At 39.0% G+C, this 26,399-nt stretch overlaps 2 protein-coding genes across 3 annotated transcripts in view; one reads left to right on the top strand and one right to left on the bottom strand.

Annotated features, from left to right (window-relative positions):
* The window catches only part of cenpp (centromere protein P), a 304,546-nt gene extending 282,258 nt beyond the window's left edge, over positions 1 to 22,288 (bottom strand). The window contains exons 1-4 of the mRNA XM_073072681.1: positions 22,155 to 22,288; positions 21,028 to 21,154; positions 17,807 to 17,970; positions 15,817 to 15,902 (exon numbers count right to left, since the gene is read on the bottom strand). Coding sequence (XP_072928782.1) covers positions 15,817 to 15,902; positions 17,807 to 17,970; positions 21,028 to 21,149 — 372 coding nt within the window. The 5' untranslated portion in view covers positions 21,150 to 21,154; positions 22,155 to 22,288. The remainder of the gene's footprint in view (positions 1 to 15,816; positions 15,903 to 17,806; positions 17,971 to 21,027; positions 21,155 to 22,154) is intronic.
* A 365-nt stretch (positions 22,289 to 22,653) lies between these two features.
* The window catches only part of nol8 (nucleolar protein 8), a 72,316-nt gene continuing 68,570 nt past the window's right edge, over positions 22,654 to 26,399 (top strand). The window contains exon 1 of one of the 2 annotated variants that reach the window (XM_073072674.1): positions 22,654 to 22,709. The gene's annotated coding sequence lies outside the window, so the exon portion shown is untranslated. The remainder of the gene's footprint in view (positions 22,710 to 26,399) is intronic. The other variant, XM_073072677.1, reaches the window with a different exon arrangement.

Here is a 26,399-nt window from a genome sequence, read left to right as displayed (position 1 = left end):
TGTATGTACTATATATATAGTGTATCACCATCATTACAACCTTCAAATGGCTTTCATGATTAAATTAATGAATTGACTGATGTAGGAAGGAACGAATGAACAAGTCCAAACGCGTAAGAAACTCGTACGAGGTCGCGCCAATGCTGCTTTTTGCAGTAGCTTTCGGTTCTTGGTGGTGTGAAGGTGTGTACATTGCGTCATCTCTTTTAAACGGTGTATCTGTCTTTGTATGCTGTAGAAACGAATCGGCATTGTTTTATTTATTTATTATTATTATTACTTTAATATCACTTAATGTTCTTTTTTTACAATTTCTTAGTAATTTCTTCCTCAGAACTTTAACAGTCCTTTGGTTCTTTTATTTTTCTCTTTCATGAATGCCATGTTCTTTGGAAGCTCACTTCCGAGCGTCCTCTTGCAGAGTTGCGAATAGAGTTTGATGCTGTATAACTTCATGATCAATCTTATCCAGAGAATCCTGGAAAGCCTTTAAATCAGCTTTGAAAGTTTATCGTTGTTTTTCAAATTTTTCATTCAAGAGCTCCAATAATGTATCACAAGTCAATTCAGTACGCTTAGGATCAGTCTTTTTTTTCTTTCCATTGCAGTTAGAATCTTTCCCAGGGTCTCGCCCTTTAGATCTTAAAGCCATTTCAGTACTCATTTCTTCAAAATTCAGAGTACCCTCTTAAAGATAAGTCCAAAAAAGTAACAAGAATCTCCTGGTGTAGGTAAAAATAAGTTAAATAAGGGTGATCATAGGTTAAAAAAGTAAAGGTTATGGAGCGAATTTAAAACAGTGTTCACTCCATGAGCGTCTCCTGGTGACCTCTAAAATGAACATCTTACCCCGCATTAATTTTATCAGCTCAATGATCCCACTTGCGCCTCCAGCAGGATATTGGCAAAAACTGGACTCCTTACTCCGATGCTATCTTTGGAACGGTAAACGACCCAATATAAAGTGGTCAACTCTACAATTCAAAAAGTTGAATGGGGGATTGGCATGTCCAAATTTTAAACTGTATCACTGGGCATTTATATTAAAAAGTCTTAGCTATTGGATGGAGGAGGATAAAGTTTCATTATGGAAAAAAATAGAACAAGAACTAATAGCACCAATAAGGTTGAAGGACTTTCTCCTTATAGGTATGTCTACCAAAAAATGTGATTTGTATTACGGTCCAATTTTAACCCATATGCTACAAGTGTTTAGAGCAGCAGAAAAATTCCTAAAATTTAAAAGCGTATGGTGCAAATCATCTCCATTATGGAATAATAATTATCTTCTATCTGGGGGGGGAACCATTCACTAACAGAACTTGGGAGGATAAAGGTATTGCTACTCTTCAAGATATTAATGGGGCAAGTACTATCCTTAGCTTTCAAGAACTGATATCTCGATATAATATTGATAAACACTCTCTTTTCTTCTACTCCAGAGTAAGATCAGCTTGTAAAGCCTATGGCGTTCCTTGGGGGTCAGATTTAAAGGACCATCCCATTTTAAGTTGGATACAGAGTGCTCCAAGACAGATAGTGTCATACATCTATGATAAATTAAACTACCAGAAATATATGCCCACATCAGGAATGAAAGCCTGGGATAGGGACATATCTGAATTGGGACAAGACTTAGACTGGGATGCGATTTGGGATAACGCTGCCGGTGCTTCGAAAAACCCAAATCATCGGTATATACACTTGAAATTTTGTCATAGAGAATACTTAACATCGAGAATTAGACACCAAATGGGACTGGTTCCTGACCCATATTGCTCATTTTGCCCCCATGGAACCATTGGCTCTTTTATACATGTTGTATGGAAATGTCCTGGGGTTTTTTGGTTTGTGGGGGAAGATTATCAGTACTCTTACAGAACTAATGGGGGTACAATTACCAATGGATCCCACTGTACATCTTCTAAATGATGACTCACACTTTTCCCATACGGAAAAAACACGCAAAGTCTGGCTGGCAGGCCAGCGTTGGAAACCTCCCCATGATATTTCATATACTCACTGGCTTTGGAGCTATTTGGACATTTCTTACTTGGAACTTTCATCAGCAAGAGTAAATAATGCATGACCAAACTCAATCTTAATGTGGACAAATTTGATATCTAACTTAAAAGATCTTTTGTTAAAATAGGAATGCTTTGTCTGTGTATGCACTACTATTCAGTTGGTGGGTGGAGGGGAGAGGGGTAGAGGGGGGATGGCGAAGAAGGTTGGGGGTGGCTGGGTTAAATAGTCAAAATGTAATTGGCAATTGGTTGTATTGAATGTAATTTGTTGATGTTTCAATAAAAAAAATAGTAAAAAAAAAGGAAGGACATGGAAGCCATAGAAAGGGTGCAGAGGAGATTTACAAGGATGTTGCCTGGATTGGGGAGCATGCTTTATGAGAATAGGTTGAGTGAACTCAGCCTTTTCTCCTTGGAGTGTAAGAGGATGAGAGGTGACCTGATAGAGGTGTATAAGATGATAAGAGGCATTGATCGTGTGGATAGTCAGAGGCTTTTTCCCAGGGCTGTAATGGTTGCCACAAGAGGACACATGTTTAAGGTGCTGGGGAGTAGGTACAAAGGAGAAGTCAGGGGTAAGTCTTTTACTCAGAGAGTGGTGAGTGCATGGAATGGGCTGCTGGCAACGGTGGTGGAGGCGGATACAACAGGGTCTTTTAAGAGTCTTTTAGATAGGTACATGGAGCTTAGTAAAATAGAGGGCCTAATAATTTCTGAGGTAGGGACATGTTCAGCACAACTTTGTGGGCCGAAGGGCCTGTATTGTGCTGTAGGTTTTCTATGTTAGTAGGCATTTGATAAGGTTCCCCATGCAAGGCTGCTTCAGAAAGTAATGAGGGATGGGATTCAAGGAGACCTTGCTTGACCACAGAAGGCAAAGGGTGGTTGCGGATGGTTCGTGTTCTGCATGGAGGACAGTGACCAGTGGGACCTCTCCTTTTTGTGATTTTTATAAATGATCTGGTTGAGGAAGAAGGGTGGGTTAGTAAGTTTGCTGATGACACAGAAGTTGGGCATGCTATGGATAGACAGAGGTTACAGTGGGACATCAGTAGGATGCAGAACCGGGCTCAGAAGTGACAGATGGAGTTCAACCCAGATAAGTGTGAAGTGTGGAGGATCAGCGAGATCTTGTGATCCATGTCCATCGGACACTCACAGCTGGTCAGCGGGAGACGCTCATGGAGTGAGTACTGTTTTAGATCCGCTCCATAACCTTTACTTTTTTTAACCTTTGATCACCCTTATCCAACTTATTTTTACCTACACCAAAAGATTCTCGCTATTTTCTTGGGCTTATCGTTAAGAGTTTATTGTGAATTTTTGAAGATATGCAAACAGAAATGGCTCTTAGATCCAAAGGACGAGAACCTGGGTGCAACCCGAACGGTAATGGAAAGAAGCAAGCTCATCCGCAACGCACTGAGTTAACTTATGAACTGTTTATGGAGGTTTTGAATTAAAAATTTGATGAACTACAACAAGTTTTTAAACAAGATATAAAGGCTTTTCAAGATTATATGGTTAAGACGGATTCCGTAATTAACCAGCAGCAGGCTCTTATCGCGTCTCTGCAAGAAGAAGCTCGGAAACGAGATTTGACAATTGAAAAATTGCAACAGGATTTAATTTCGACCATTAAATTGGTGGAAACACTTAAAGCCAAGAGTGTCGACTTTGAGAACCGGTCCAGAAGACAGAACCTACGTATACTTGGTCTCCCAGACGGCATAGAAAAAGGCGATCCTTCGAAATATTTTGCTCAACTTTTAAAAGATGCGTTCCCGTCAGTTTTCCCAGAGAACCCCCCGTTACTTGATCGAGCACATAGAATTTGGAGTCGTTCATCGAGTGCTCCAGCTAAACCCCCGGTGGTAATTGTCCGGTTTCACTATGTACACGACAAAGAACAACTTATTCGTGTGGCTCGGCGGGCTGGGATGATTAAATTTCAAGATTACTACTTCCGTTTGGTTGAAGATTTTAGTCCAGAAGTTATGAAAAAAAGGCTTCTTTTTAAACCTCTGATGTCTGAATGTTATGAGAAAAATCTAAAACCTGCGCTCTTATACTCTGCGAAGCTTAAAATCTCTCCGTCGAATGCTCCACGCCAGGTTTTCCTTTCTACATCTAAAGCGAGAAAGTATCTGGAAGAGAACTTCCCTACTGCTATAGACACTAATCTCCAATAAATGTGTGATTCTGATCGTGTAAGATGGTTTTCGATTCCTCAAACCAGAGTTAGTCTCTGGTTATTGGTGTAGGTTTATCCTATACTTCATATTTAAGTTAAAGTGTGTTTTCGTAATATTAATCGCTCTGTTTTATACACTTTAACCATTATACTATATTTTTGACTATTATTTTTGTTCCCTTGAAGGTATACTTTTAACCTTTCGAAGGGAAATTTTTTTTTATTATTAAGATGGTGGTTTTTTGGAAAAATATTCTTGGTTTTGTTTAAGATGGCGTTATTTTTTCTTTTTTCGTCTTCTTCCTATAATGCATCGCTTATCATAGTTTAAATATTTCTTGATTTGTTTGGGTTATAACCCGATTTATAAACTTTTAGTGATTATATTCTTTTTTTTTTACAACCAAGTATATTAAGAAGCGTGGATTTTAATATTGTGATTATAATTTTTAAAGTTGGGGTGTTTTTTTTTATATATATCCTTTAAATACGGAGTGGTCTTCCGCTGATATGGGGGTAGAATTAGTCTCATTTTTTCCTTTTTCTAGCCATATTTTGGCTTTTTTTCTTTTTCTTGTGGGGGTGGGGGTTGGTCTGTTTTCTAATTTTATTTTTCTTTTACCAGTTTGTTTTAGTTTTTTCATTTGGGCTGTTTTTGAACTACAAATATGTCTACGATGTCGTCACTTCCGGGTCCGCTCTTTATTTTTGTTCCTCTTCCGGGTGCATGAGTTTATAATTTGGTTAACCCTTTCTATACCAAAGGGTTGACTTTAGAAGCATGGCTCAAACCATTAATTTTGTGTCTTGGAATACTAATGGTTTAAACCATCCGATTAAACGAAAGAAGATTTTCAAAGTATTCCAAAGACTTAATGCTCATATCATTTTTGTACAAGAATCTCATGTGAGGAAGGCGGACAAATATCGCTTTTTTAGGTCTTGGCGGGGTCAACAGTATCATTCGAATTCGAATGCCAAAGTTAAGGGAGTTTCAATTTTTATTGACTCCTCTATTGCATTTGTTCAACATGATATCCTTTCGGATCCAAATGGTAGATTTTTGTTAATTACGGGTTTACTCTGTAATAAAAAGGTTGCTATGGTTAATGTTTATACTCCAAATGTAGATTGTCCTGATTTTTTTAAGTCCTTATTTACTTCTTTACCTAATCTAAATGAATATAAGTTAATAATGGGTGGTGACTTTAATTGTTGTTTAAATCCTTTGATGGACAAATCTATATCTATTTAGACTTTACCCAATAAGTCGGCCACTTGTATTAACTCCTTTTTGACTGACAATGGAGTTTTTGATATTTGGAGATTTCGGCATCCTAACGACAAAGAGTTTTCTTTTTTCTCACATGTATATCATTCCTATTCGAGAATTGATTTTTTTTTATTGACTCTTGTTTTATTCCATCGGTAATTGGTTGTAATTATGATATTATAGCTATCTCTGACCATGCTCCATTAAAACTTTCTATTAAATTTACGGATACAGCTTCAAGTGCTAGACAATGGCGATTTGACTCTACCTTATTGCAAGATCCGGACTTTATTAAATTTATGAAGGAGCAGATCAATTTCTTCTTTTCAACTAATTCCACGGAAGATATCTCTTGCGGAACACTTTGGGACACTTTTAAAGCATATATACGTGGACAGATTATCTCTTACTCTGTTGGTCTGAGAAAACGCATTAAGAAGGAAACTCTTTTATTGGTTGATAAAATTAAAGAGATTGACAAGAAATATTCGACCACTCCTAGTAGGGAGCTTTACAAACAAAGGGTTGAACTTCAAATGGAACATAGTTTATTATTTACATCTCCGATTGAAAATCAATTAATGAAAACCAGATCTGATTTTTATATACATAGTGATAAATCGGGTAAACTATTAGCTAGTCAGCTGAAGAATGTTTGGGTTAAACGTCAAATCACTAAGATTCGTCAGCAGAATGGGGATTTGACAGTTAACCATGATGAGATAAATAAGTCTTTTCAAGACTTTTATACCTCCCTGTATCAATCTGAATTCCCTCAGGATCATAATACCATGTGTGATTTTCTTGGGAAACTGAGTTTTCCAAAATTATCATCCGATGATCTTTCAGTATTAGATACTCCAATTACGTATGCAGAAATTAAAGGGGTTATTTCCTCAATGAATTCTGGGAAAGCACCAGGTCCAGATGGGTATACAGTAGAATTTTTTAAATGTTTTTCCGCTACTCTCTCTCCTTGGTTATGCAAGGTTTTTGAAGAAGCAATTAGATTGGGGAATTTGCCACAATCTTTTTATAGAGCTTCCATTTCTTTAATACTGAAGAAAGATAAAGACCCTACTGACTGTGCATCTTATAGACCAATATCTTTATTGAATGTGGACTCCAAGATCTTTTCCAAGTTACTGGCTTCCAGGCTGGAGAAGGTATTACCCCAAATTATTTCGGAAGATCAAACCGGTTTTATTAAAAATCACTATTCTTTTTTCAATGTTAGGAGATTACTGAATATTGTTTATACTCCCTCACATAGCACTTCAGAATGTGTTATTTCATTAGATGTGGAGAAAGCATTTGATAGAGTTATTTTATGTGCTGGAGAAGTTTAATTTTAGTCCGACCTTTATTTCTTGGATTAAACTGATTTATCACACTCCAGTAGCCTCGGTGTTTACTAATAATCAAAGATCTCCCTTCTTTCGTTTATTTCGGGGCACTAGACAAGGTTGTCCTCTTAGCCCATTACTATTTAACATTGCTTTAGAACCTTTGGCAATTGCCATCAGAGAATCACAGGATATTTTGGGTATTAATCGTGGGACAGATATTCATAAGGTATCTTTGTATGCAGATGATTTATTATTATTCATTTCTAACCCTGAGAAATCTATTCCAGCAGTTCTATCATTGTTGGCTCAATTTAGTGAGTTTTCTGGGTATAAGTTAAATCTTAATAAGAGTGAGTTGTTTCCTTTGAATAGACAGGTCCCAAGCTATGGTAATTTACCTTTTAAATTAGTTAATGACTCTTATATTTACTTAGGGATTAAAATCACAAAAAACCATAAAGAATTATTTAGGTTTAATTTTTTACCCTTAATTGATCAGATTAAAGGCTTGTTTACTAAGTGGTCACCATTATCTTTATCTCTGATAGGTAGGATTAATGCTATTAAGATGGTTATTTTACCTAAGTTTTTATATATTTTTCAAGCGGTACCAATTTTTATTCCGAAATCTTTTTTTACTAATGTTGATTCAAAAATTTCCTCATATATATGGCAGAATAAAAATCCCAGGTTAGGTAAAACATACTTACAGAAGACAAAGAAGGAAGGTGGGTTGGCATTACCTAATTTCAGATTTTATTATTGGGCAGTTAATATTAGATATTTGTTATGTTGGTTGAAGGAATGGGATGGTCCTTTTGGCCCTCATTGGGTGAGTTTGGAAATTAAATCGGTACCAGGTTATGCTCTGGGTTCTATTTTAGGGACTTCTCTCCCTTTTGCTCTTTCTAAATTGCCGAAACGAATTGACAACCCGATAGTTAAATATACCTTACGTATATGGTTTCAATTTCGGAAATTTTTCGGGTTGACACAATATTCCTATTGTGTCTAATTGTTTTTTCCACCCTTCAATTATAGATCAAGCTTTTTTGGCTTGGAAAACTAAGGGTTTATTAAGATTTTCTGATTTATTTTCGGACAATTGTTTTATGTCTTTTGAGCAATCATCTAATAAATATAATTTGCCTAGATTTCATTTTTTTAGATATTTACAGGTTAGGCATTTTTTAAGTACGGTACTTCCTACGTTTCCAAATTTTGTGTCTTCAGATATTTTGGAGAGTTTGTTTGAATTAAACCCTTTTCAAAAAGGGCTTATATCAAAACTTTATAATATAATTATGAAGATACGTTCAGTGCCCCTTGATAAGACCAAAAATGATTGGGAAAGAGAGCTTAATCTTATTATTCCTGTTGAGAATTGGGATAGAATTCTTCAATTAGTTAATACATCATCTATATGTGCCAAACATTCATTAATACAATTTAAGGTCGTACATAGGGCCCATATGTCCAAGGATAAATTAGCTCATTTTTATTCTTATATAAACCCTATTTGTGATAGACGTCAATTGGAAATCGCGTCTTTAACTTATATGTTTTGGTCATGTCCGCTTTTGAAAAAATATTGGAAAGATATTTTTGATATTATCTCTGCGGTATTGAACATCGATTTACAACCCCATCCTATTACCGCAATTTTTGGTTTACCGACGATGGACTCACTTCATTTATCTCCTACCGTCTGTCGAATGATTGCTTTTCTCACTTTGATGGCTAGAAGATCTATTTTGCTGAATTGGAAGGAAATTAATCCCCCCACTGTATTTCATTGGCTTTCTCAAACTATGTTATGTTTAAATTTAGAAAAAATTGGAAGTGGTGTATTCGATACTTCTATTAAATTTGAAAAGATATGGAGACCATTTATTCAATATTTTCATATGATGTAATATGACCCTGTTCCAAGCTTATTTGATTTTTCAGCTTTAATCTTATTTATGTTGAGAGGATCGGAGTTGACGACATTGATGTTTATGTATTCTTGTGAGATATTATAAACAGCCCTTTTTTTTCTCTTTTTTTATTTTTTCTTTTTTTTTCTTTTTCTGCTTCTTTTTTTTCTTCTTTAGATATTAGATTAGTAGGTTAGTCAATTTTGCAAATATATTTTTTTTCTTTTTTTATATTATATATTATGAAATATCTTGATTTACCTTGTTCAAACATATATTGTATGGTTCATGTTGTGGGGAAATTTATTTATACTGTAATCATTGCTTATGTATTCTTTCAGGTGTAATGGGAATTTGTATGTTTGTAATCCCTTTATTAATATATCAATTGTATTTTGTTCATAATTTTATTAATACTAATAAAAAGATTGAAAAAGAAAAAGACACTCACAGCTGCTGTACAGTTTGACAGTGCTGTTAAGAAGGCGTATGGTGTGTTGGTCTTCATCGACCACGGGACTGAGTTCAGGAGCTGTGAGGTAATGTTACAGCTATACAAGACCTTAGTTAGACCCCGCTTGGAGTACTGTGTTCAGTTCTGGTCACTTCATTACAGGAAATATGTGGATACTTTCGACAGAGTGCAGAGGAGATTTACAAGGATGTTGCCTGGATTGGAGAGCATGCCTTATGAGAATAGGTTGAGTGAACTGGCCTTTTCTCCTTGGAGCGATGGAGGATGAGAGGTGACCTGATAGAGGTGTATAAAATGATGAGAGGCATTGATTGTGTGGATAGTCAGAGGCCTTTTCCCAGGGTTGAAATGGCTAACATGAGGGGGCAGTTTTATGGTGTTTGGAAGTAGGTGCGAGGGGGATGTCAGGTGTAAGCGTTTCCACAGAGTGGTGGGTGCGTGGAATGAACTGCCAGTAAAGGTGGTAGAGGCGAATACAACAGAGTCTTCTAAGAGACTCTTAGATAGGTACATGGAGCTTAGAAAGCTAGCGGACTATGCAGTAGGGACATTCTAAGCAGCTTCTAGTGTAGGTTACATGGTTGGCACAACCTCGTGGGCCAAAGGACCTGTAATGTGCTAAATTGTCTATGACTGATATCAGTCATAAGAAAGTTATTTGAAGGTATTCTAATGAACCAGGTATACAAGTATTTGGATAGTTCAAAGTACATTTATTATCAAAGGATGTATACATTATACAACCTTGAGATTCATCTCCTAACAGGCAGCCACAAAACAAAAAAACCCAAAAGAACTCATATAAAAAAAGACCATCAAACAGCCAATGTGCAGAGAAAAAAATACACACCATGCAAACAATAACAGCATGTAAGAAAATAGTGTTCTGAACTGAAGTCTGCAAAGAGAGTGTATTAGTTCAGCACAGAGCCGAGTCATGGAGTAACGATCTGAACTGGCCAGTTCCTTGCCTTGGGCCACATCACCCTGACCTTTTCAATCTGGCCTGGCACCTAAATCAACTTTCAAACATCAGGTTCAATTGCCTCAAAAGACATGGACTGATTATGGATAGTCAGCATGGTTTCATGTGTGATAGGTCATTTCTAACTAATCTTATAGAGTTTCTCAAGGAAGTTACTAGAAAAGTAGAAAAGCTGTCTACATGGATTTTAGTAAGACATTTGACAAGGTTGGTCAAAAAGTTTCAGTCACTTGGCATTCAAGATGAGGTAGTAAACTGGATTGTGGGAGAAGCCAGAGAACGGTAATGGATGGTTGCCTCCTTGACTGGAAGCCTGTGACTAGTGGAGTGCCACAGGGATCAATGCTGGGTCCGTTGTTGTTTATCATCTATATCAACAATCTGGATGATAATGTGGTAAACTGGATCAGAAAATTTGCAGATGACACCATGATTGGGGTGGAGTGGACAGTGAGGAAGGCTATTGTGGCTTGCAGATGGATCTGCACCAGCTGAAAAAATAGGCTAAAAAATGTCAGCTGGAAGTTAATTAAGTAAAGTGTGAGGTTTTGCACTTCGGTAGGCCCAACCAGGGGAGGTCTTCCACAGTGAATGATAGGACACTGATGAGTGTGATAGAACAAAGGGATCTGGGAATACAGGTCCATAATTCATTGAAAATGGTAGATAGGGTCAGAAGAAAGCTTTTGCCCCATTGGCCTTCATCAATCAAGGTACTGAGTAGAGATGCAATGTTGTGTTGAAGTTGTATAAGATGTTGGTGAGGCTTAATTTGGATTATGTGTGCAGTTTTGGTAACCTACCTACAGGACAGATGCAAATAAAGTTGAAAGAGTACAAAGAAAATTTGCAGGACGTTGTCGGGTATAGATGGGGTAAATGCAAGCAGCTTTTTCCACTGAGGTTGGGTGGGATTACAACCAGAGGTCATGGGTTAAGGGTGAACGGTGATAAGTTTAAGGGGAACATGAGGAGAAACCTCTTCACTCAGAGAGTCAACAGAGTGTGGAATGAGCTGCCACCACAAGTGGTGCATGCAAGCTTGATTTCAATGCTTAAGTAAAGTTTGGATAGGTACAAGGATGGCAGGGGTATGGAGGGAAGGACATTGAGAGAAGACAATTTAAATGGTTTTGGTGTGGACTGGATGGGCTGAAGTGCCCGTTTCGGTGCTGTACTTCACCAGGTCTCACTAAAGCTTTGTACAATTTCAGCAAGATTCCTTTACTTTTGTACACCAACTCCTTTGCAGTCAAGGCCAATATGCCATTTGTCTTTCCAATTTTTTGTTTTGTGCCTTATGAACCAGAAAACCAAGGCAATTTGCTAATTTCCCACTTTTTAAAAAAAATCAAAGTACAATTCCTACACTATATTCCATCTGTCCTTGTGTCTCTCACAGATTCTCTGTCCTTTCAGCTCACTCTCCGATATTGCACTGTATCATAAGCAAAAATAGATATATGAAACTTTGTCCTTTCATTTTGGGCATCCACATAAATTATGAAAAGCTGAAGGACTAGGACTCATTCATGTAGCATCCACTGATAAATCAATCACAAAAAAAGTAGGCTTGCTATTTACTGTATATTGAACTCTAGCTGCTCATACTCCCTCAATATAACTACTTTTTCTTTAAATCCTATTGACGTCGTAAGTTTTCACATGGACCACAACAACTATATCTTTCTCTGAGATCTCCTCCATCTACCAGATATCTTTAACCCTGCCAACAGGCAGGAAATTCTCTTTTGAACTCACACCCACAGCTACAGAGAACATTTTATATTCCTCAACATATTGTGTCCTGTAACCCTAAATTCCTTTTCACTTCTGAACTTATATGGCCACCACAAATGGGAGAAATGGGCATGACGGTAGAACTGTGGTCAACAAGACGCTATTACAAGCTCAGGGCATCAGAGTTCAAAGTTCAATTCTGGCATCTTCTGTGAAGAGTTTCTGTTCATCCTCCTACTGAGGAATACGTGGGCTCTCCTTGGTGGCTCTAGTTTTCTCCCACAGTCCAAAGATGTTAATTGTCCCGTGATCAAGTTAGGCTTAAATTGGCAACATGAGTGAATCTGCAGATTCTGGAAATAAATAAAAACACAAAATGCTGGCAGAACTGAGCAGGCCAGACAGCATCTATGGGAGGAGGTAGTGACGACGTTTCGGGCCGAAACCCTTCATCAGGAGTGAAATAACATGGGATGGTCGAGGGGGGATAAGAAGTGGGGGGAGGGATAAAGTAGAGAGCTAGGAAGTGATAGGTTGGAGGGAAATGGGCTAGGGGGAAGGTGGAGAATTATGGGAAATAAGAGAGAAAGAAAGGTAGGGCTGGGGGGAGATTATAGTGAGGGGGGGGAAAAAAGAGAGAGAAAGAGAACCAGACTGAAATAATAGATAGGGATGGGGGTAAGGGGGCGGCAGGGGGTATCAACGAAGGTCTGTGAGTTGGATGTTCATGCCGGCAGGTGGGAGGCTACCCAGGCGGGAGATAAGGTATTGCTCCATCGACCTGCGCGCGGCCTCATCTTGATGGTAGAGGAGGCCATGGACAGACATGTCGGAGTGGGAGTGGTCTGTGGAATTGAAGTGTGTGGCCACAGGGAGATCCCGCCACTGCTGGAGGACTGAGCGCCAGTGTTTGGCGAAACGGTCTCCAGTCTGCGGCGGGTCTCCCCAATGTATAAATGGCCACATCGGGAGCACTGGATACAGTATATCACCCCAATTGACTCGCAGGTGAAGTGGTGCCTCACCTGAAAGGACTGTCGGGGGGCCTGGGATGGTGGTGAGGGAAGAAGTGTGGCGGCAGGTGTAGCACTTCTTCCGTTTGCAGGGATGAGTGCCTGGAGGGAGGTTGGTGGGGAGGGATGGGGGGGGATGAATGGACAAGGGAGTCACGTAGGAAGCGATCCCTGCGGAAAGCCGAGAGTGCGGGGGAGGGGAAGACACGGCTGGTGGTGGGATCCCATAGGAGGTGGCGGAAGTTACGGAGGATTATACATTGGATCTGTAGGCTGGTAGGGTGATAGATGAGGACCAAGGGGACTCTATCCCTGGTGGGCTGGCAGGGGGATGGGGTGAGGGCAGAGGTGTGTGAAATACGGGAGACGCGATGGAGGGCAGAGTTGTTAGTGGATGAAGGGAAGCCCCTTTCTTTAAAAAAGGAAGACATCTCCTTTGTCCTAGAATGAAAGGCCTCATCCTGGGAGCAGATGCGGCGGAGGCGGAGGAATTGAGAGAAAGGGATAGCATTTTTGCAGGAGACATGGTGGGAGGAGGAATAGTCTAGGTAACTGTGGGAGTTAGTAGGTTTGTAGTAGACGTCGGTGGATAGGCTGTCTCCAGAGATAGAAACAGGAAGATCTAGAAAGGGGAGGGAGGTGTCGGAAATAGACCAGGTGAATTTGAGGGTGGGGTGAAAATTGGAGGCGAAGTTAATGAAGTCGACAAGCTCAGTATGTGTGCAGGAAGCAGTGCCGATGCAGTCGTTGATATAACGCAAGAAAAGAGGAGGACAGATACCGGTGTAGGCTTGGAACATAGATTGCTCCACATGGCCGACAAAAAGGCAGGCGTAGCTAAGACCCATGCGGGTGCCCATGGCTACACCTTTAGTTTGGAGGAAGTGGGAGGAGCCAAAGGAGAAATTGTTAAGGGTGAGGACTAATTCCGCGAGGTGAAGAAGAGTGGTAGTAGAAGGTGACTGACTGGCTTAAATTGGGGTGGTTTATGGTTGCTGGAGTGTCATGGCTTGAAGGGCCAGAAGGGCCTACTCTGTGCTCCAAATTAACAAAAAAATCAGCATAACTATTTTCTATAATTCATACAGAAATAAAGTGAATAAGTGAGTTCTGATTCTTGCACCAAATGCTGTGTTCTATACAAAAATGGATTACATGGGCCAAAAGGGATGTTCCTGTGTTGTAGAACTTTATGACTCAATGGCAAGAATTGGTCATATGGCACTGAGTCTGCTGTACCATTCAACATACCAAATTCAATAACAACCATCAACAAAACAGATCTGGTCATAATTTGCTATGAATTTTCTACGTACTAAATGAAAATAAATTCCCTTTTACAATTTTGAGACAAGAATGAAAGCCCAAAGCCAATTAAAACACTTGCACAACAAAATGAGGTTAACATTTAAGAAAATACTAAATAGTGATTTTTCACCAATTAATAATCTTATAAAAGTAAACATAATCACAATCACCCACTGTCATATATCTTTTATTAGTAAACTTCAAACAATTATATAATTAACATGCTTCAAAGTATGCAGGTAGGAACAAAAGATGTAAGTTAACGAGAGGGGAAATAAATAAGAATACCAACTTGCTTTGATAGAACTATTTTAACAGAGCATGAATCTTAAGTTGCTTCAAAGTCAATTAGCACAGAAGCTTTGAATGCCAAGATGCACAAGACGGCAGATGAGTAAAACATTCAAAGAACTAGGTTTGAAAAGGCATCAATACAAGAAAAATAATACTGAGGTGGCATAGTGGAACAGCTTGGGAAAGGAAGACTTCATTTTATGGCCCAGGTAACACAAATTTATCAATGTTGCATTTTAAATGAGGATGCATTGGAGACCCAGACTAGAGAACACATACCTCGGAAAGTTACAGAAAGGAAGGGATAAGCGTTATAAGCATTATAAATAGACAGCGGAGTATTGTGGGAAGTTGTGCTAAGAAAGAGTTAAGTATTATACATTCAGAACCAAATGTTACAGTATATTTTCAAATGAAGTCACATAATAGAAGCAAATTTTTACAGGAGCACTATCAACAGTGCCCTGATCAGCTACATCACCATTTGGTACGAGAATTTCAAGGCATCTGACCACAAGTTCTTACAAAGGATTGTAAGGACTGCTGAGAAGATCATCAAAGTCTCTCTTCCACCCAGAGATGTTTATCAGAAGCGCTGCATAGGCAGTGCAATTAGCACTGTCCATGATCCCTCCCATCCATACAACAATCCCTTTGATCCTCTATCATCACACAGAAGGTACCATAACATTAGGATAAGAACTGTTAGGATGGAAAGCAACTCCAGGCCAGAAGACTACTGAACTCCCTGCCACCACCCAGGTCTTATCATGCATGAAGCACCAGAAGCATTATACTGTTTACTTTTAAAGTTTTGTCATAAATGCACCATATTATTAATTTACTCAGGGTAATATTACTGTATGTGTAATGTGTGTGTTATATGTACTGTGTTGAGCAACTTGGTCCAGAGGAATTGTTTTATTTGGTGGTATACTTACGTATACTTGAATGACAATGAACTGAACTTGAACTTGAAATGGAAATGAACAAGAAATCAAAAGGGGCTACATATAAATCATTTGAGGATTCTGGACATAATGTGTGGACATAGGAGAGATGTTGCAGGTGACTATGACTAACTAGGTAAGAATGAAAGCCCAAAGCTAAAAATCATTTGAATGTCCAAATGAAATGTTATTGTTTTCTTTAGAAAGTATTAGATAGCAGTTTTTCACCAATTAATATTCTTAGCAAATGAAAATAAATATCATGACACATAATTAAAAACTTACATACCTGAATATCCATTAATTCAAATTCAAGCTCAAAATGCAGTGAATGACTGTAGCCTGACAATCTATACTGCTTTGTTTGGTTGTTACCTGTAAATTAATGCAGTACAGTGAATAGGCATTCATATATGGCAGTTAAACCAATTTTGAAGGAAATTTAGCTTTTGATGATGACAATGCATTCTAAATTTGATTCAATGCAGTCAAGCATTCTTTAAGCTATTCTAATTCAACTTTCTGAAGTACCAGTGAGATAATTCCACTTCCAATCACATCTGTACCCTGATAAGATAACAGCTTTAGTGCTGATCGGACCTAGGTTGTTGCATGGACAAGGCCCTCGTGCCTCAGGGTTGCTTGTTGCAGTCATTGGTGAAGGCGACACCAGAGCTGACTGTGTGCTGCTGGATTCCATACTGGCCTCTCCAGTGTTCACCGCCAGGAAGACAGGCTGGACTGCATTCGTCTGTGGCTGCACTTCTGCAAAATGGGGAACTACTGCAGCTTGTTCTTGCAGAAGCTTTACTCCAGGACAACATCCATGCACCATCAATCTACAAGCCATGGCACTCTGGACTATATTTTTTAATATAGATTTTTCATAAATGAATGTTTATCTGCTAGAATAATTATATGTACCCTATGTGCAATGTGACTGTTGGTTCTGTGTGTTGCACCTAGGCCCCAGAAGAATGCTGTTTCGTCTGGCTATATTCCAGTGTATGGTTGTTGGACAATTAAACTTGAACTTGATTGTTCAAAGTTCAGAGTAAATTTATTATTGAAGTACATATATGTTATCATATACTACCTTGAGATATATTCTGGAACAATTTCTTCTGTATTCCTCCACCCACAAGGAACTGACTATCAAACACATTTCACATGGAACAGTTCTGCGGATAGAAGTTCTTCATCTTATTTGTTTGCTAGCTTTAAAAACAAGTTCCGGAGGTGAAAGGATAAGCGTTATAAGCTACCCTTAATAACAAAGCAGGATGTAACGTTTTTACATAAATTTTCCAAGATTCTCAGCATTCAGCACTAGTGTAGGTAGGAAAACTAGTAGCTCACAGCTCCAGCAACATGGATTCAGTCCTGACCTTAGCTACTGTCTATGTGAAGTTAGCACATTCTCTCACCAACCACGCATGTTTCTTCCAGATGCTCCGTATTCCTCACACCTCCCAAAAATATGCAAGCTAGCAAGATAATCGACTACTGTAACTTGACCTTTATATGTGGATGAGTGGTAGAAGTTAGGGGGTTTCCTGGGAATGTGGGGAGAATAAAATGGTTTAGGGTAGAATTGGTATAAAAAGTAGTGCTTGATCGTTAGCATGGACAGTGTGCTTCCATGTTATATCACTCAATGAAAATTTTGCCACTTATTATCTACATTTTTTTAACAATAAGGATAAATAATTGGAGCCTAAAACTAATTAGGCAATGTAGTTATCAAGATCATGAACTTCGGTGTGGAATTAAACCCTCAAAATGATCACAGCTCTACACTGTTGCAAATATTTGATTCAATTTGATACTTAATATCTAACTGCTACTTTTCCAAACCTTTCTAACCACTTACTTACAAGCTTCATAATTAGGAAGAAGAAAGACAATTTGAAACCTCCAGATGCAGCTACAGGTCTAGCTAACTATCGTCCTGATTTCCAGAAATACCCAGTATTGACCTGTTGAGCATGGAACTCTTACCCACTCTTGCCACACCCAGCACTATTAGCAATTGTTTGTTCTGTGATGACAGCATTGTTTATAGTTTTCATCTCTGACGTCTCTGTCATTCAGTCTTCAAGAGTTGTATGTTAATCTAGGCGAGAAAAGTTTTCCTATCCTGGCCAACCTATGCCCTGTATCTCTCTATGCAAAGCTTTACTTACTTCCTCAGTTCAACCTCATAATTCCTCTTATACATGTGGAGTAAATCACTGACTGGAATGTACTTACGAAAAATGGAAGATTCATAAACTTACCTTCACTGACCATTTTCATAGTGTGTTGGCTAAATTCAATGCCGGTTAACTGGGTTAGTAATGCAGCCTGTGATTTAGCCTGTTCAACCTGTGCTTCCAGATCAGTCATTGAGCATTTCCATGATTCAGGATTTTGCACACTGATCTTTTCTTTTTGCAGATACCTAAATATACAAAATTTTGAAAAGGTCTCACAATGCCGACACATCAACCAGTTTGTTAAACCATCACACCAACATTCACATAAGCAACAAATAAGCATCACACTATAATGGCTGTTACTGGTCAAGAATCTTGAAGCCATATGGGACACAAGCTAAAATCCAATAATGACAGTGAGGAGAACTAATCAATGTAATTAAATTAAATGATAATATTAACTAATATTTACTACTGTCTAAAAATGTTAGGTTCATTAGAAAATCAGCTGTGTCACTGAAGTGCAAGTCACACTATTAAAAATAGGGTGGGGATGTTGTATTATAGAGGATGGTGTGGTAGGAAGGTTCCGGTGATATGCGTGCAGTAGATAAGGAGAGGACATACAAGGAGTGGCAGGGAAGACTGCAGAAAGGAGAGTGTGGGGAGGTTGTGAGGGGACTATACAACCAGAATATTGCCATTACATTTTTATTATATTGATATAATTTTTTTATATTTTAAATAGTAAGTCTTAAATATATTCTGGCAGATAGGGCTCATTAGCCATGGTTGGCAGCTCATTCAAGAGTAGGAAAGCTCTGCTCTCAAACTTCTGCTGTCTTGCGGCTGTACCTACTCACAGTGAAGGTTTTGGGAGTAAATACCGAGGAAAAATCCAGAGCTGGAGTCCCTAAAACAGTCTTACATTAAATTCAATGTTGACTGGCAACTCCTGCAACACCACCAGTGTCAAACTGCATCAGTCTCTGCCATTCTTCTGGATTGATCAGCTGTGTGCGTGTGTGGGAAGGGAAGGGGCAGTGAGCATGCTACATGAGCAACAACTTGCTCTCCATATCGTATTGCCCTGGCTCACGTATCATGTAGACAGCTGCAACGTAACATTCATGGTTGACCTTGACCAACGGAGAACCTCTCTAAATTATATTGACAAAATTATCCATATTCATTGCAAATTTATAAAACATAAGTTTAATTAATGAAAAAAGTAGCAATTCATCTTTTTAAGGTACAGCACTTTGAAAATTATTCTGCAGTTTGTCTGAAATAAAAGCAGAAAATGTTGGAGATATTGAGCATGTCAGGCAGCACCAACAGAGGGCAACAGAGTAGAAATATGCTTCAAGTTTTAAAAAAGAGGCACAAAGAGAACAAAGTCATACCACAGAGACCAACTATGGATGAATGACATAACTGTTGGCTATATTGACTAAGAAAGGCATGTTTATTCAAGCTGGTCTGCCTGGAAGAGAAGCAAGAAGGAAATAAAACAGTACAGAAGACCAGGAAAACTTATACTGGAACTGTGAAATACAGGCATGACATCTGGAAGGTAGAAAAATACATTTAATATTACCACTTCATAACGTTTCATGAGAATGAGACAGTTCAGATACAGACAGAAAAACCTGGTTATCTGAAACTGTTGAATTCAATACTAAGTCCCAAGGACCTAGTTTTGAGTTTACATTTGGCAGTACCATGATCAGTACAGACATTGCAGGGCAGAGTTGTTCCTGTACTGCAGTATTCTATCGTCTAAAAATGTACAAGGCCAAAAATGAATGTCTGAGTGAGAGAATGATGAAGAATTAAGGTGCCAACCAACTTGAAATTGAAGTTCACTTTTGTGAACTGAACAGACTAGACTGCAAGCTGTTATCAAGGGCATCTGTGCTGAAGTTTACCAAAGCAGAGAAAATTACACATTAAACTGAAAAATAGTATGAGTGAAAAGCTGCTTCATCTGGAAAAAGTTCTTTGGATCCTGGAAGTTGGGAAAGAAGGTTAATGGACAGATATCGTATCTCCTGCAGCTGCACAGGAAAGCACAACAAGAAGGGAAGTCGTGTATGATGAGGGGTTCGGGGACTGACGACCATAGTGAAATTAAAACAGCTGGAACTAGAAAAAGAAAAACTGTCAACCATCACTTGTGAATCTTATTATGGAAGTAAGATCTCCAGAGCAAATTAGATCACTGACTGGGAGACCAGACTTTCTGTACCAGACTCTTGGTCAAAAGCAAGGGGTTCCCAACCTGTGTTCCATGGACCCCTTAGTTAATGGTATGGGCCCATGGCATAAAAAAGGTGAGACTCTGAAGTGAGGCATGAGATGTCCAAGCAACACCACTGTGAGCAGGACTGATTGCTGGTTTTTGTGAGCAAAATGCTTTAAATTTGTAAATGGAATGGTTAATTTGAAGTTGAGTCAAATGATGAAGAGATCATTAGAGAGAGTGATGTCAAGAGAGGAGCTCAAGTATTTTTACTGAATACTGAAAACAGGATCCACAGCTGGGGTGAAGATTCCTACTGAAATAACCAAGTGAAATCAGAAATGATAGATAGATAGATACTTTATTCATCCCCATGGGGAAATCCAACATTTTTTCCAATGTCCCATACACTTGTTGTAGCAAAACTAATTACATACAATACTTAACTCAGTAAAAATATGATATGCATCTAAATCACTCTCTCAAAAAGCATTAATAATAGCTTTAAAAAAGTTCTTAAGTAGTTTACTTAAATACATTAAATACAATCAACCCCGGCACTTTAACATACCGGTATCTTACTCCTGGCGGTTGAATTGTAAAGCCTAATGGCATTGGGGAGTATTGACCTCTTCATCCTGTCTGAGGAGCATAAGTATCTGCTGAGAAATGCTGAGTATCACGCTAGACTTGGAATTCATTGGTGGGGTTAGGGCACTGAAGCTGCGATATGCTAAGGATGGGGTGGGAGAAGAACACAAGAGACAGTATAAACACAATAACTGGGCAGACTGGAAGTCAATTGGGGGAACAGAAGAGACAGTATAAACAACACCAACAGGAGAGACTGTAAGTCATTTGGGGGGGGGGGGGGAGAACAGAGGAGACAAGATAAACACACAAACAGCGGAGATTTGTATTCAGTGGGGGGGGGGGAGAATAGACAGTATAAACACTCTAACAGGGGAGACTGGAAGTCAAAGGAAAATAAAGGGTATGAAACAAGCACAGGGCACTTATAGTTCTAGAGTTTGCAATTTATTCTCTTCCTACTTACATGTTTTTCAGAAACCCTTGAGAATTAATATGAGTCTCTTCGGCCTTTTTCTCCAACATTTTAATTTCTTCCTGGAGGCACAGGATCTCATTTTCATAAATCTGCTGCAGTGATTTTTCCATGAGTTCTATTAAATTAAAATTATGAAGGATTCTGTTATACAGAAAACTAAGTCATTTTTCTTTTGAAGAAACTCTTCAAACCATTAATATATTGAAGGCCACTTAGTGTAATCCTCCAATTTCCTGCATATTTCTTTCCCACCATTTCATCAATGTTTTAGCTGCATCACTAGAAAAACCTACCTCTTTAAATATCCCTACCCTCATTTAGAAACCATTCAAAGTTCATTTTTGAAATCTAGCCTTCAGCCACCATTCCAAAAATACCAAATTCTGTTTGATCAAATTCTGTTCCCTTTATTATTTTCTTGGAGAAGTGGGCATTTTGAAGATTGTATGTAAATACATTGGAAAGTATAGAATATCATTACCACAAGGTGCAAAATTCTCAGTTTTCAGGAAGTACAAACATCAGGAAAATTGGTATGCCTGTTCTTGAACTGAAAGATACTCAAATTATTTTACCTGCTGATTTAGCAAAAATATTAAATTTCTGTACACAACTTATAAAGAAAAAAAAATTCTAGAAAAATTCACCTTTCCCGTCGAGGAAGCATTGTTAAAGTGCTCAAAAATTGTCCCATTATGATAAGTGAATAATTCCACTACAAAATAGCACCACTTAGTGTCAGTAATGGATTATTACAACAATAATTCCAAACGAAATTCACCAGAGTGCATCTGCTCGAATCCCCTAGTCAGTTCCCAGATATGATCAGCTCTGAAACATAAGAGATTCTGCAGATGATGGCAATCCAAAGCAACATACAAAATGCTGGAGGAACTCGGCAGGTCAGGCGGTGTCTATTGAGGGAAATAAACAGTTGACATTACGGGCCGAGACTCCTTCAGCATTTTGTGCGTGTTGCTGAAGATTTACTCTGATCCCCCGCGCTCTGCTCGAGTTCCCTGCCTTGCTTCCCATTAGAATAAAGGTATGAAATATCTTTCCCGTTCCCGCTCACACAAAAAGTAAAGAATCGAGAAGCGAGTACACGTCCTCACCCCAGGACGACAAAAAAGAGACAGGAACCGTCCCGTCGGTGAAGGAGCGAGTTCGCGCCAGCGCCGTTCAAAGTGACGAGCCTGCCGGAGACCGGGTCCGACCATCTCTGAGGGGGAAAAGCACAGCATCTCCCACCAGCACCTTCATTCACCATTCTCTATGCTGAATTAAACGCAATGTAATATTATTTTCACAGGAATTTTTTATTTAGTTGGGATTAGGTTTTCACAGTAAAACAGCGTTAATACTTTGTTTAATGCTTGCACCCCTTTCTATGAATTTATGAATGTATTCCTTATGTGTATCACGGTTAAATGTTCCCCACTAGGAGAGATTTTAATACTTCAATCTGCGTTGAATATTACATGTTTTCATAAAGTGATTAGCAATAATAAAAATATTACAATCCTTAGTTTAACCTCCAATACTCATTTTGTTTGGTGTGACTTTCCTATGACGAGTACTTTTCTCGACATCTCGTATCCCCGGAACTAAATTAGTTGCTCACGGAGTGTCCGGACGGATAGTGGGGTCGGATGGCACGTTATGGTAACGTGAGTGTTGAAGTTCACGGGTTAAGATTTTTGGAGAAGAAACTGATTTGAATGTTGCTCTGTACTGTTGCCAACAACTTATACTATCGTTAAATTGTTTCATATTTGATCCTTGTGAGATTTCAATTTTGTAGCAGTCAGTTAAGAAGTGGGTGGTTAACGCCATGTGATTGCAGTCTATGAACTAAGCAACCAAAACAATAATCGTCCAATCTCTCGGGCCGTTATATTATTATGTTGTTTCAAATTCATTGAATAATGATAAATAATCTATTTTTGTGTCCAACTTTTGATTGTGTGAGGTCGAGAAGAGAAAGTCTGGATGTATGGTACAATTAACTTTGACTCGCGTGGGGAGTATTTCATCAGACTTCTGACATACTGTATGTGGCAGGAGGAGGTACCCACTGCAGGATACCGGACCAGTTTTTGTAGTAGTGTTGTCTACTTGAGGTTCTTGTTGATGGTGAGGGATTCCATAGTGATAATATCATTCATTGTCCGGTCTAGGTGTTGGGACTGTCTTGTTGGAGATGGTAATCGCTTGGGCCTTCTGTGTCATGATTTTACTTGCCATTTATCACACCAGTGCTGATATTTTGCCCAGTTTTGGCTGCATAGATGAATGGCTTGTTTCATTTGCTGAGGAATTGCAAAAATTAAGTTGGGATTTAAGGTGTATGTTATCAGTATGAGGGTTTATAACCATATAACAATCACAGCACGGAAACAGGCCATTCCGGCCCTCCTAGTCCGTGCCGAACTCTTAATCTCACCTAGTCCCACCTACCCGCACTCAGCCCATAACCCTCCACTCCTTTCCTGTCCATATACCTATCCAATTTTACCTTAAATGACACAACTGAACTGGCCTCTACTACTTCTACAGGAAGCTCATTCCACACAGCTATCACTCTCTGAGTAAAGAAATACCCCCTCGTGTTTCCCTTAAACTTTTGCCCCCTAACTCTCAAATCATGTCCTCTCGTTTGAATCTCCCCTACTCTCAATGGAAACAGCCTATTCACGTCAACTCTATCTATCCCTCTCAAAATTTTAAATACCTCAATCAAATCCCCCCTCAACCTTCTACGCTCCAATGAATAGAGACCTAACTTGTTCAACCTTTCTCTGTAACTTAAGTGCTGAAACCCAGGTAACATCCTAGTAAATCGTCTCTGCACTCTCTCTAATTTATTGATATCTTTCCTATAATTCGGTGACCAGAACTGTACACAATATTCCAAATTTGGCCTTACCAATGCCTTGTACAATTTTAACATTACATCCCAACTTCTGTACTCAATGCTCTGATTTATAAAGGCCAGCGTTCCAAAAGCCTTCTTCACCACCCTATCTACATGAGACTCCACCTTCAGGGAACTATGCACTGTTATTCCTAGATCTCTCTGTTCCACTGCATTCCTCAATGCCCTACCATTTACCCTGTATGTTCTATTTGGATTATTCCTGCCAAAATGTAGAACCTCACACTTCTCAGCATTAAACTCTATCTGCCAACGTTCAGCCCCATTCTTCTAACCGGCATAAATCTCCCTGCAAGCTTTGAAAACCCACCTCATTATCCACAACACCTCCTACCTTAGTATCATCGGCATACTTACTAATCCAATTTACCATCCCATCATCCAGATCATTTATGTATATTACAAACAACATTGGGCCCAAAACAGATCCCTGAGGCACCCCGCTAGTCACCGGCCTCCATCCCAATAAACAATTATCCACCACTACTCTCTGGCATCTCCCATCTAGCCACTGTTGAATCCATTTTATTACTCCAGCATTAATACCTAACGACTGAACCTTCTTAACTAACCTTCCATGTGGAACTTTGTCAAAGGCCTTGCTGAAGTCCATATAGACTACATCCACTGCCTTACCTTCATCAACATTCCTCGTAACTTTTTCAAAAAATTCAATAAGGTTTGTCAAACATGACCTTCCACGCACAAATCCATGCTGGCTACTCCTAATCAGATCCTGTCTATCCAGATAATTATAAATACTATCTCTAAGAATACTTTCCATTTCTTACAAGAAATTCAGTGTTGTGACTATTGAATGAAGAATCTAGTGCTGTGCTCCTTCATTTGCAAGTATCTCATCCCTTAGATAGGGAAATAGGAACATAATATTCCAGCTCTAATGTTAGAACAGCCTTTTGAAATTTCAATTGAACACCTTCACTTTGTTCTTATATCCCCATGTAGTAATGGCCAGTGAACAGTTTTCTTTGCTGATTGCTTGTTGGACCTGCACATTAAACTTCAGATGATTTGTGTACAGGGGCATGCTTTACATGCCAATACCATTCATACCATTTAAAATGCTCTTTTTTGAACCATTTTTCAATATTTCATAAGAACTTAAGAAATAGGTGCAGGAGTAGGCCATCTGGCCTGTTGAGCCTGCTCTGCTGATCAATAACATCATGGTTGATCTGACCATGTACTCATCTCCGCCTACCTGCCTTTTCCCCATTACCCTCAATTCCACTGCTATACAAAAATCTATCCAACCTTGTGTTATACATATTTACTGAGATAGCCTCCACTGCTTCATTGGGCAGAAAATTCCACAGATTCACTACTCTGGGGAAAAAACAGTTCCTCCTCATCTCCATCCGAAATTTACTGCCCCGAATTTTGAAGTTATGTCCTCTAGTTCTAGTCTCATCTATTAGTGGAAACAACTTTCTGGTCTCTATCTTACCCATCCCTTTCATAATTTTATATGATCTCCTTTCATCCTTCTGAATTCCAGCAGTACAGTACCAGGCAACTCAATCTCTCCTCATAGCCTATCCCTCTCATCTCTGGAATCAACCTGGTGAACCCACTCTGCACTGTTTCCAAAGCCAGTATATCCTTCCTCAAGTAAGGAGACCAGAACTGCACACAGTACTCCAGGTGCTGCCTCACCAGTACCCTGAACAATTGCAGCATAAATTACTCTTAAATTCAATCCCTCTAGCAATGAAGGCCAACATTCCATTAGCCTTCTTGATAGCCTGCTGCACTTGCAAACCAACCTTTTGCAAATCGTGCACAAGCGTTCTCAAGTCCTTCTGCATAGCAGCATGCTGCACTTTTACCATTTAAATAATGATCTAATCTTGCATTTTTCCTTCCAAAGTGGATGACTTTGCATTTACCAACATTGTACTCCACCTGCCAGACCTTTGTCCACTCACTTAACCTATCTTTCTCTCTCTGCAGACTTGCCATATCCTCTGCACAGTTTTCTTTTCCATTCAATTTAGTGTCATCAGCAAACTTGGATACACTCCACTTGGTCCCCTCTTCCACTCTTCCAGATCATTAATGTATATCGTGAACTGTTGCGGGCCCAGCGTCAACTTCTGAGGCACACCACTCACCACTGATTGCCAACCAAAGAAACACCCAACTCTGCTTTCTATTGGTTAACCAAGCTAATACATCACCTCCAACTCTATGCATCGTTATCTTATGGATAAGTCTTTTATGTGGTACCTTATCTAACACCTTTTGGATATCCAAGTATATAACATCTATCTGTTCCCCTCTATCAACTCCACTTGTTATTATCATCAAAGAACTCCAATAAGTTCGTTAAACAGGGCCTGCCTTTGCTGAATCTATACTGCATCTGCATAATGGATCCTTTTTTTTTCCAGATGCTTCG

Source organism: Hemitrygon akajei, chromosome 19, assembly GCF_048418815.1.
Source record: "Hemitrygon akajei chromosome 19, sHemAka1.3, whole genome shotgun sequence".
NCBI classification, from domain to species: domain Eukaryota; kingdom Metazoa; phylum Chordata; class Chondrichthyes; order Myliobatiformes; family Dasyatidae; genus Hemitrygon; species Hemitrygon akajei.
Note: the sequence above shows the minus strand (reverse complement) of the source record. Positions and strands in the feature narration are given on the sequence as shown.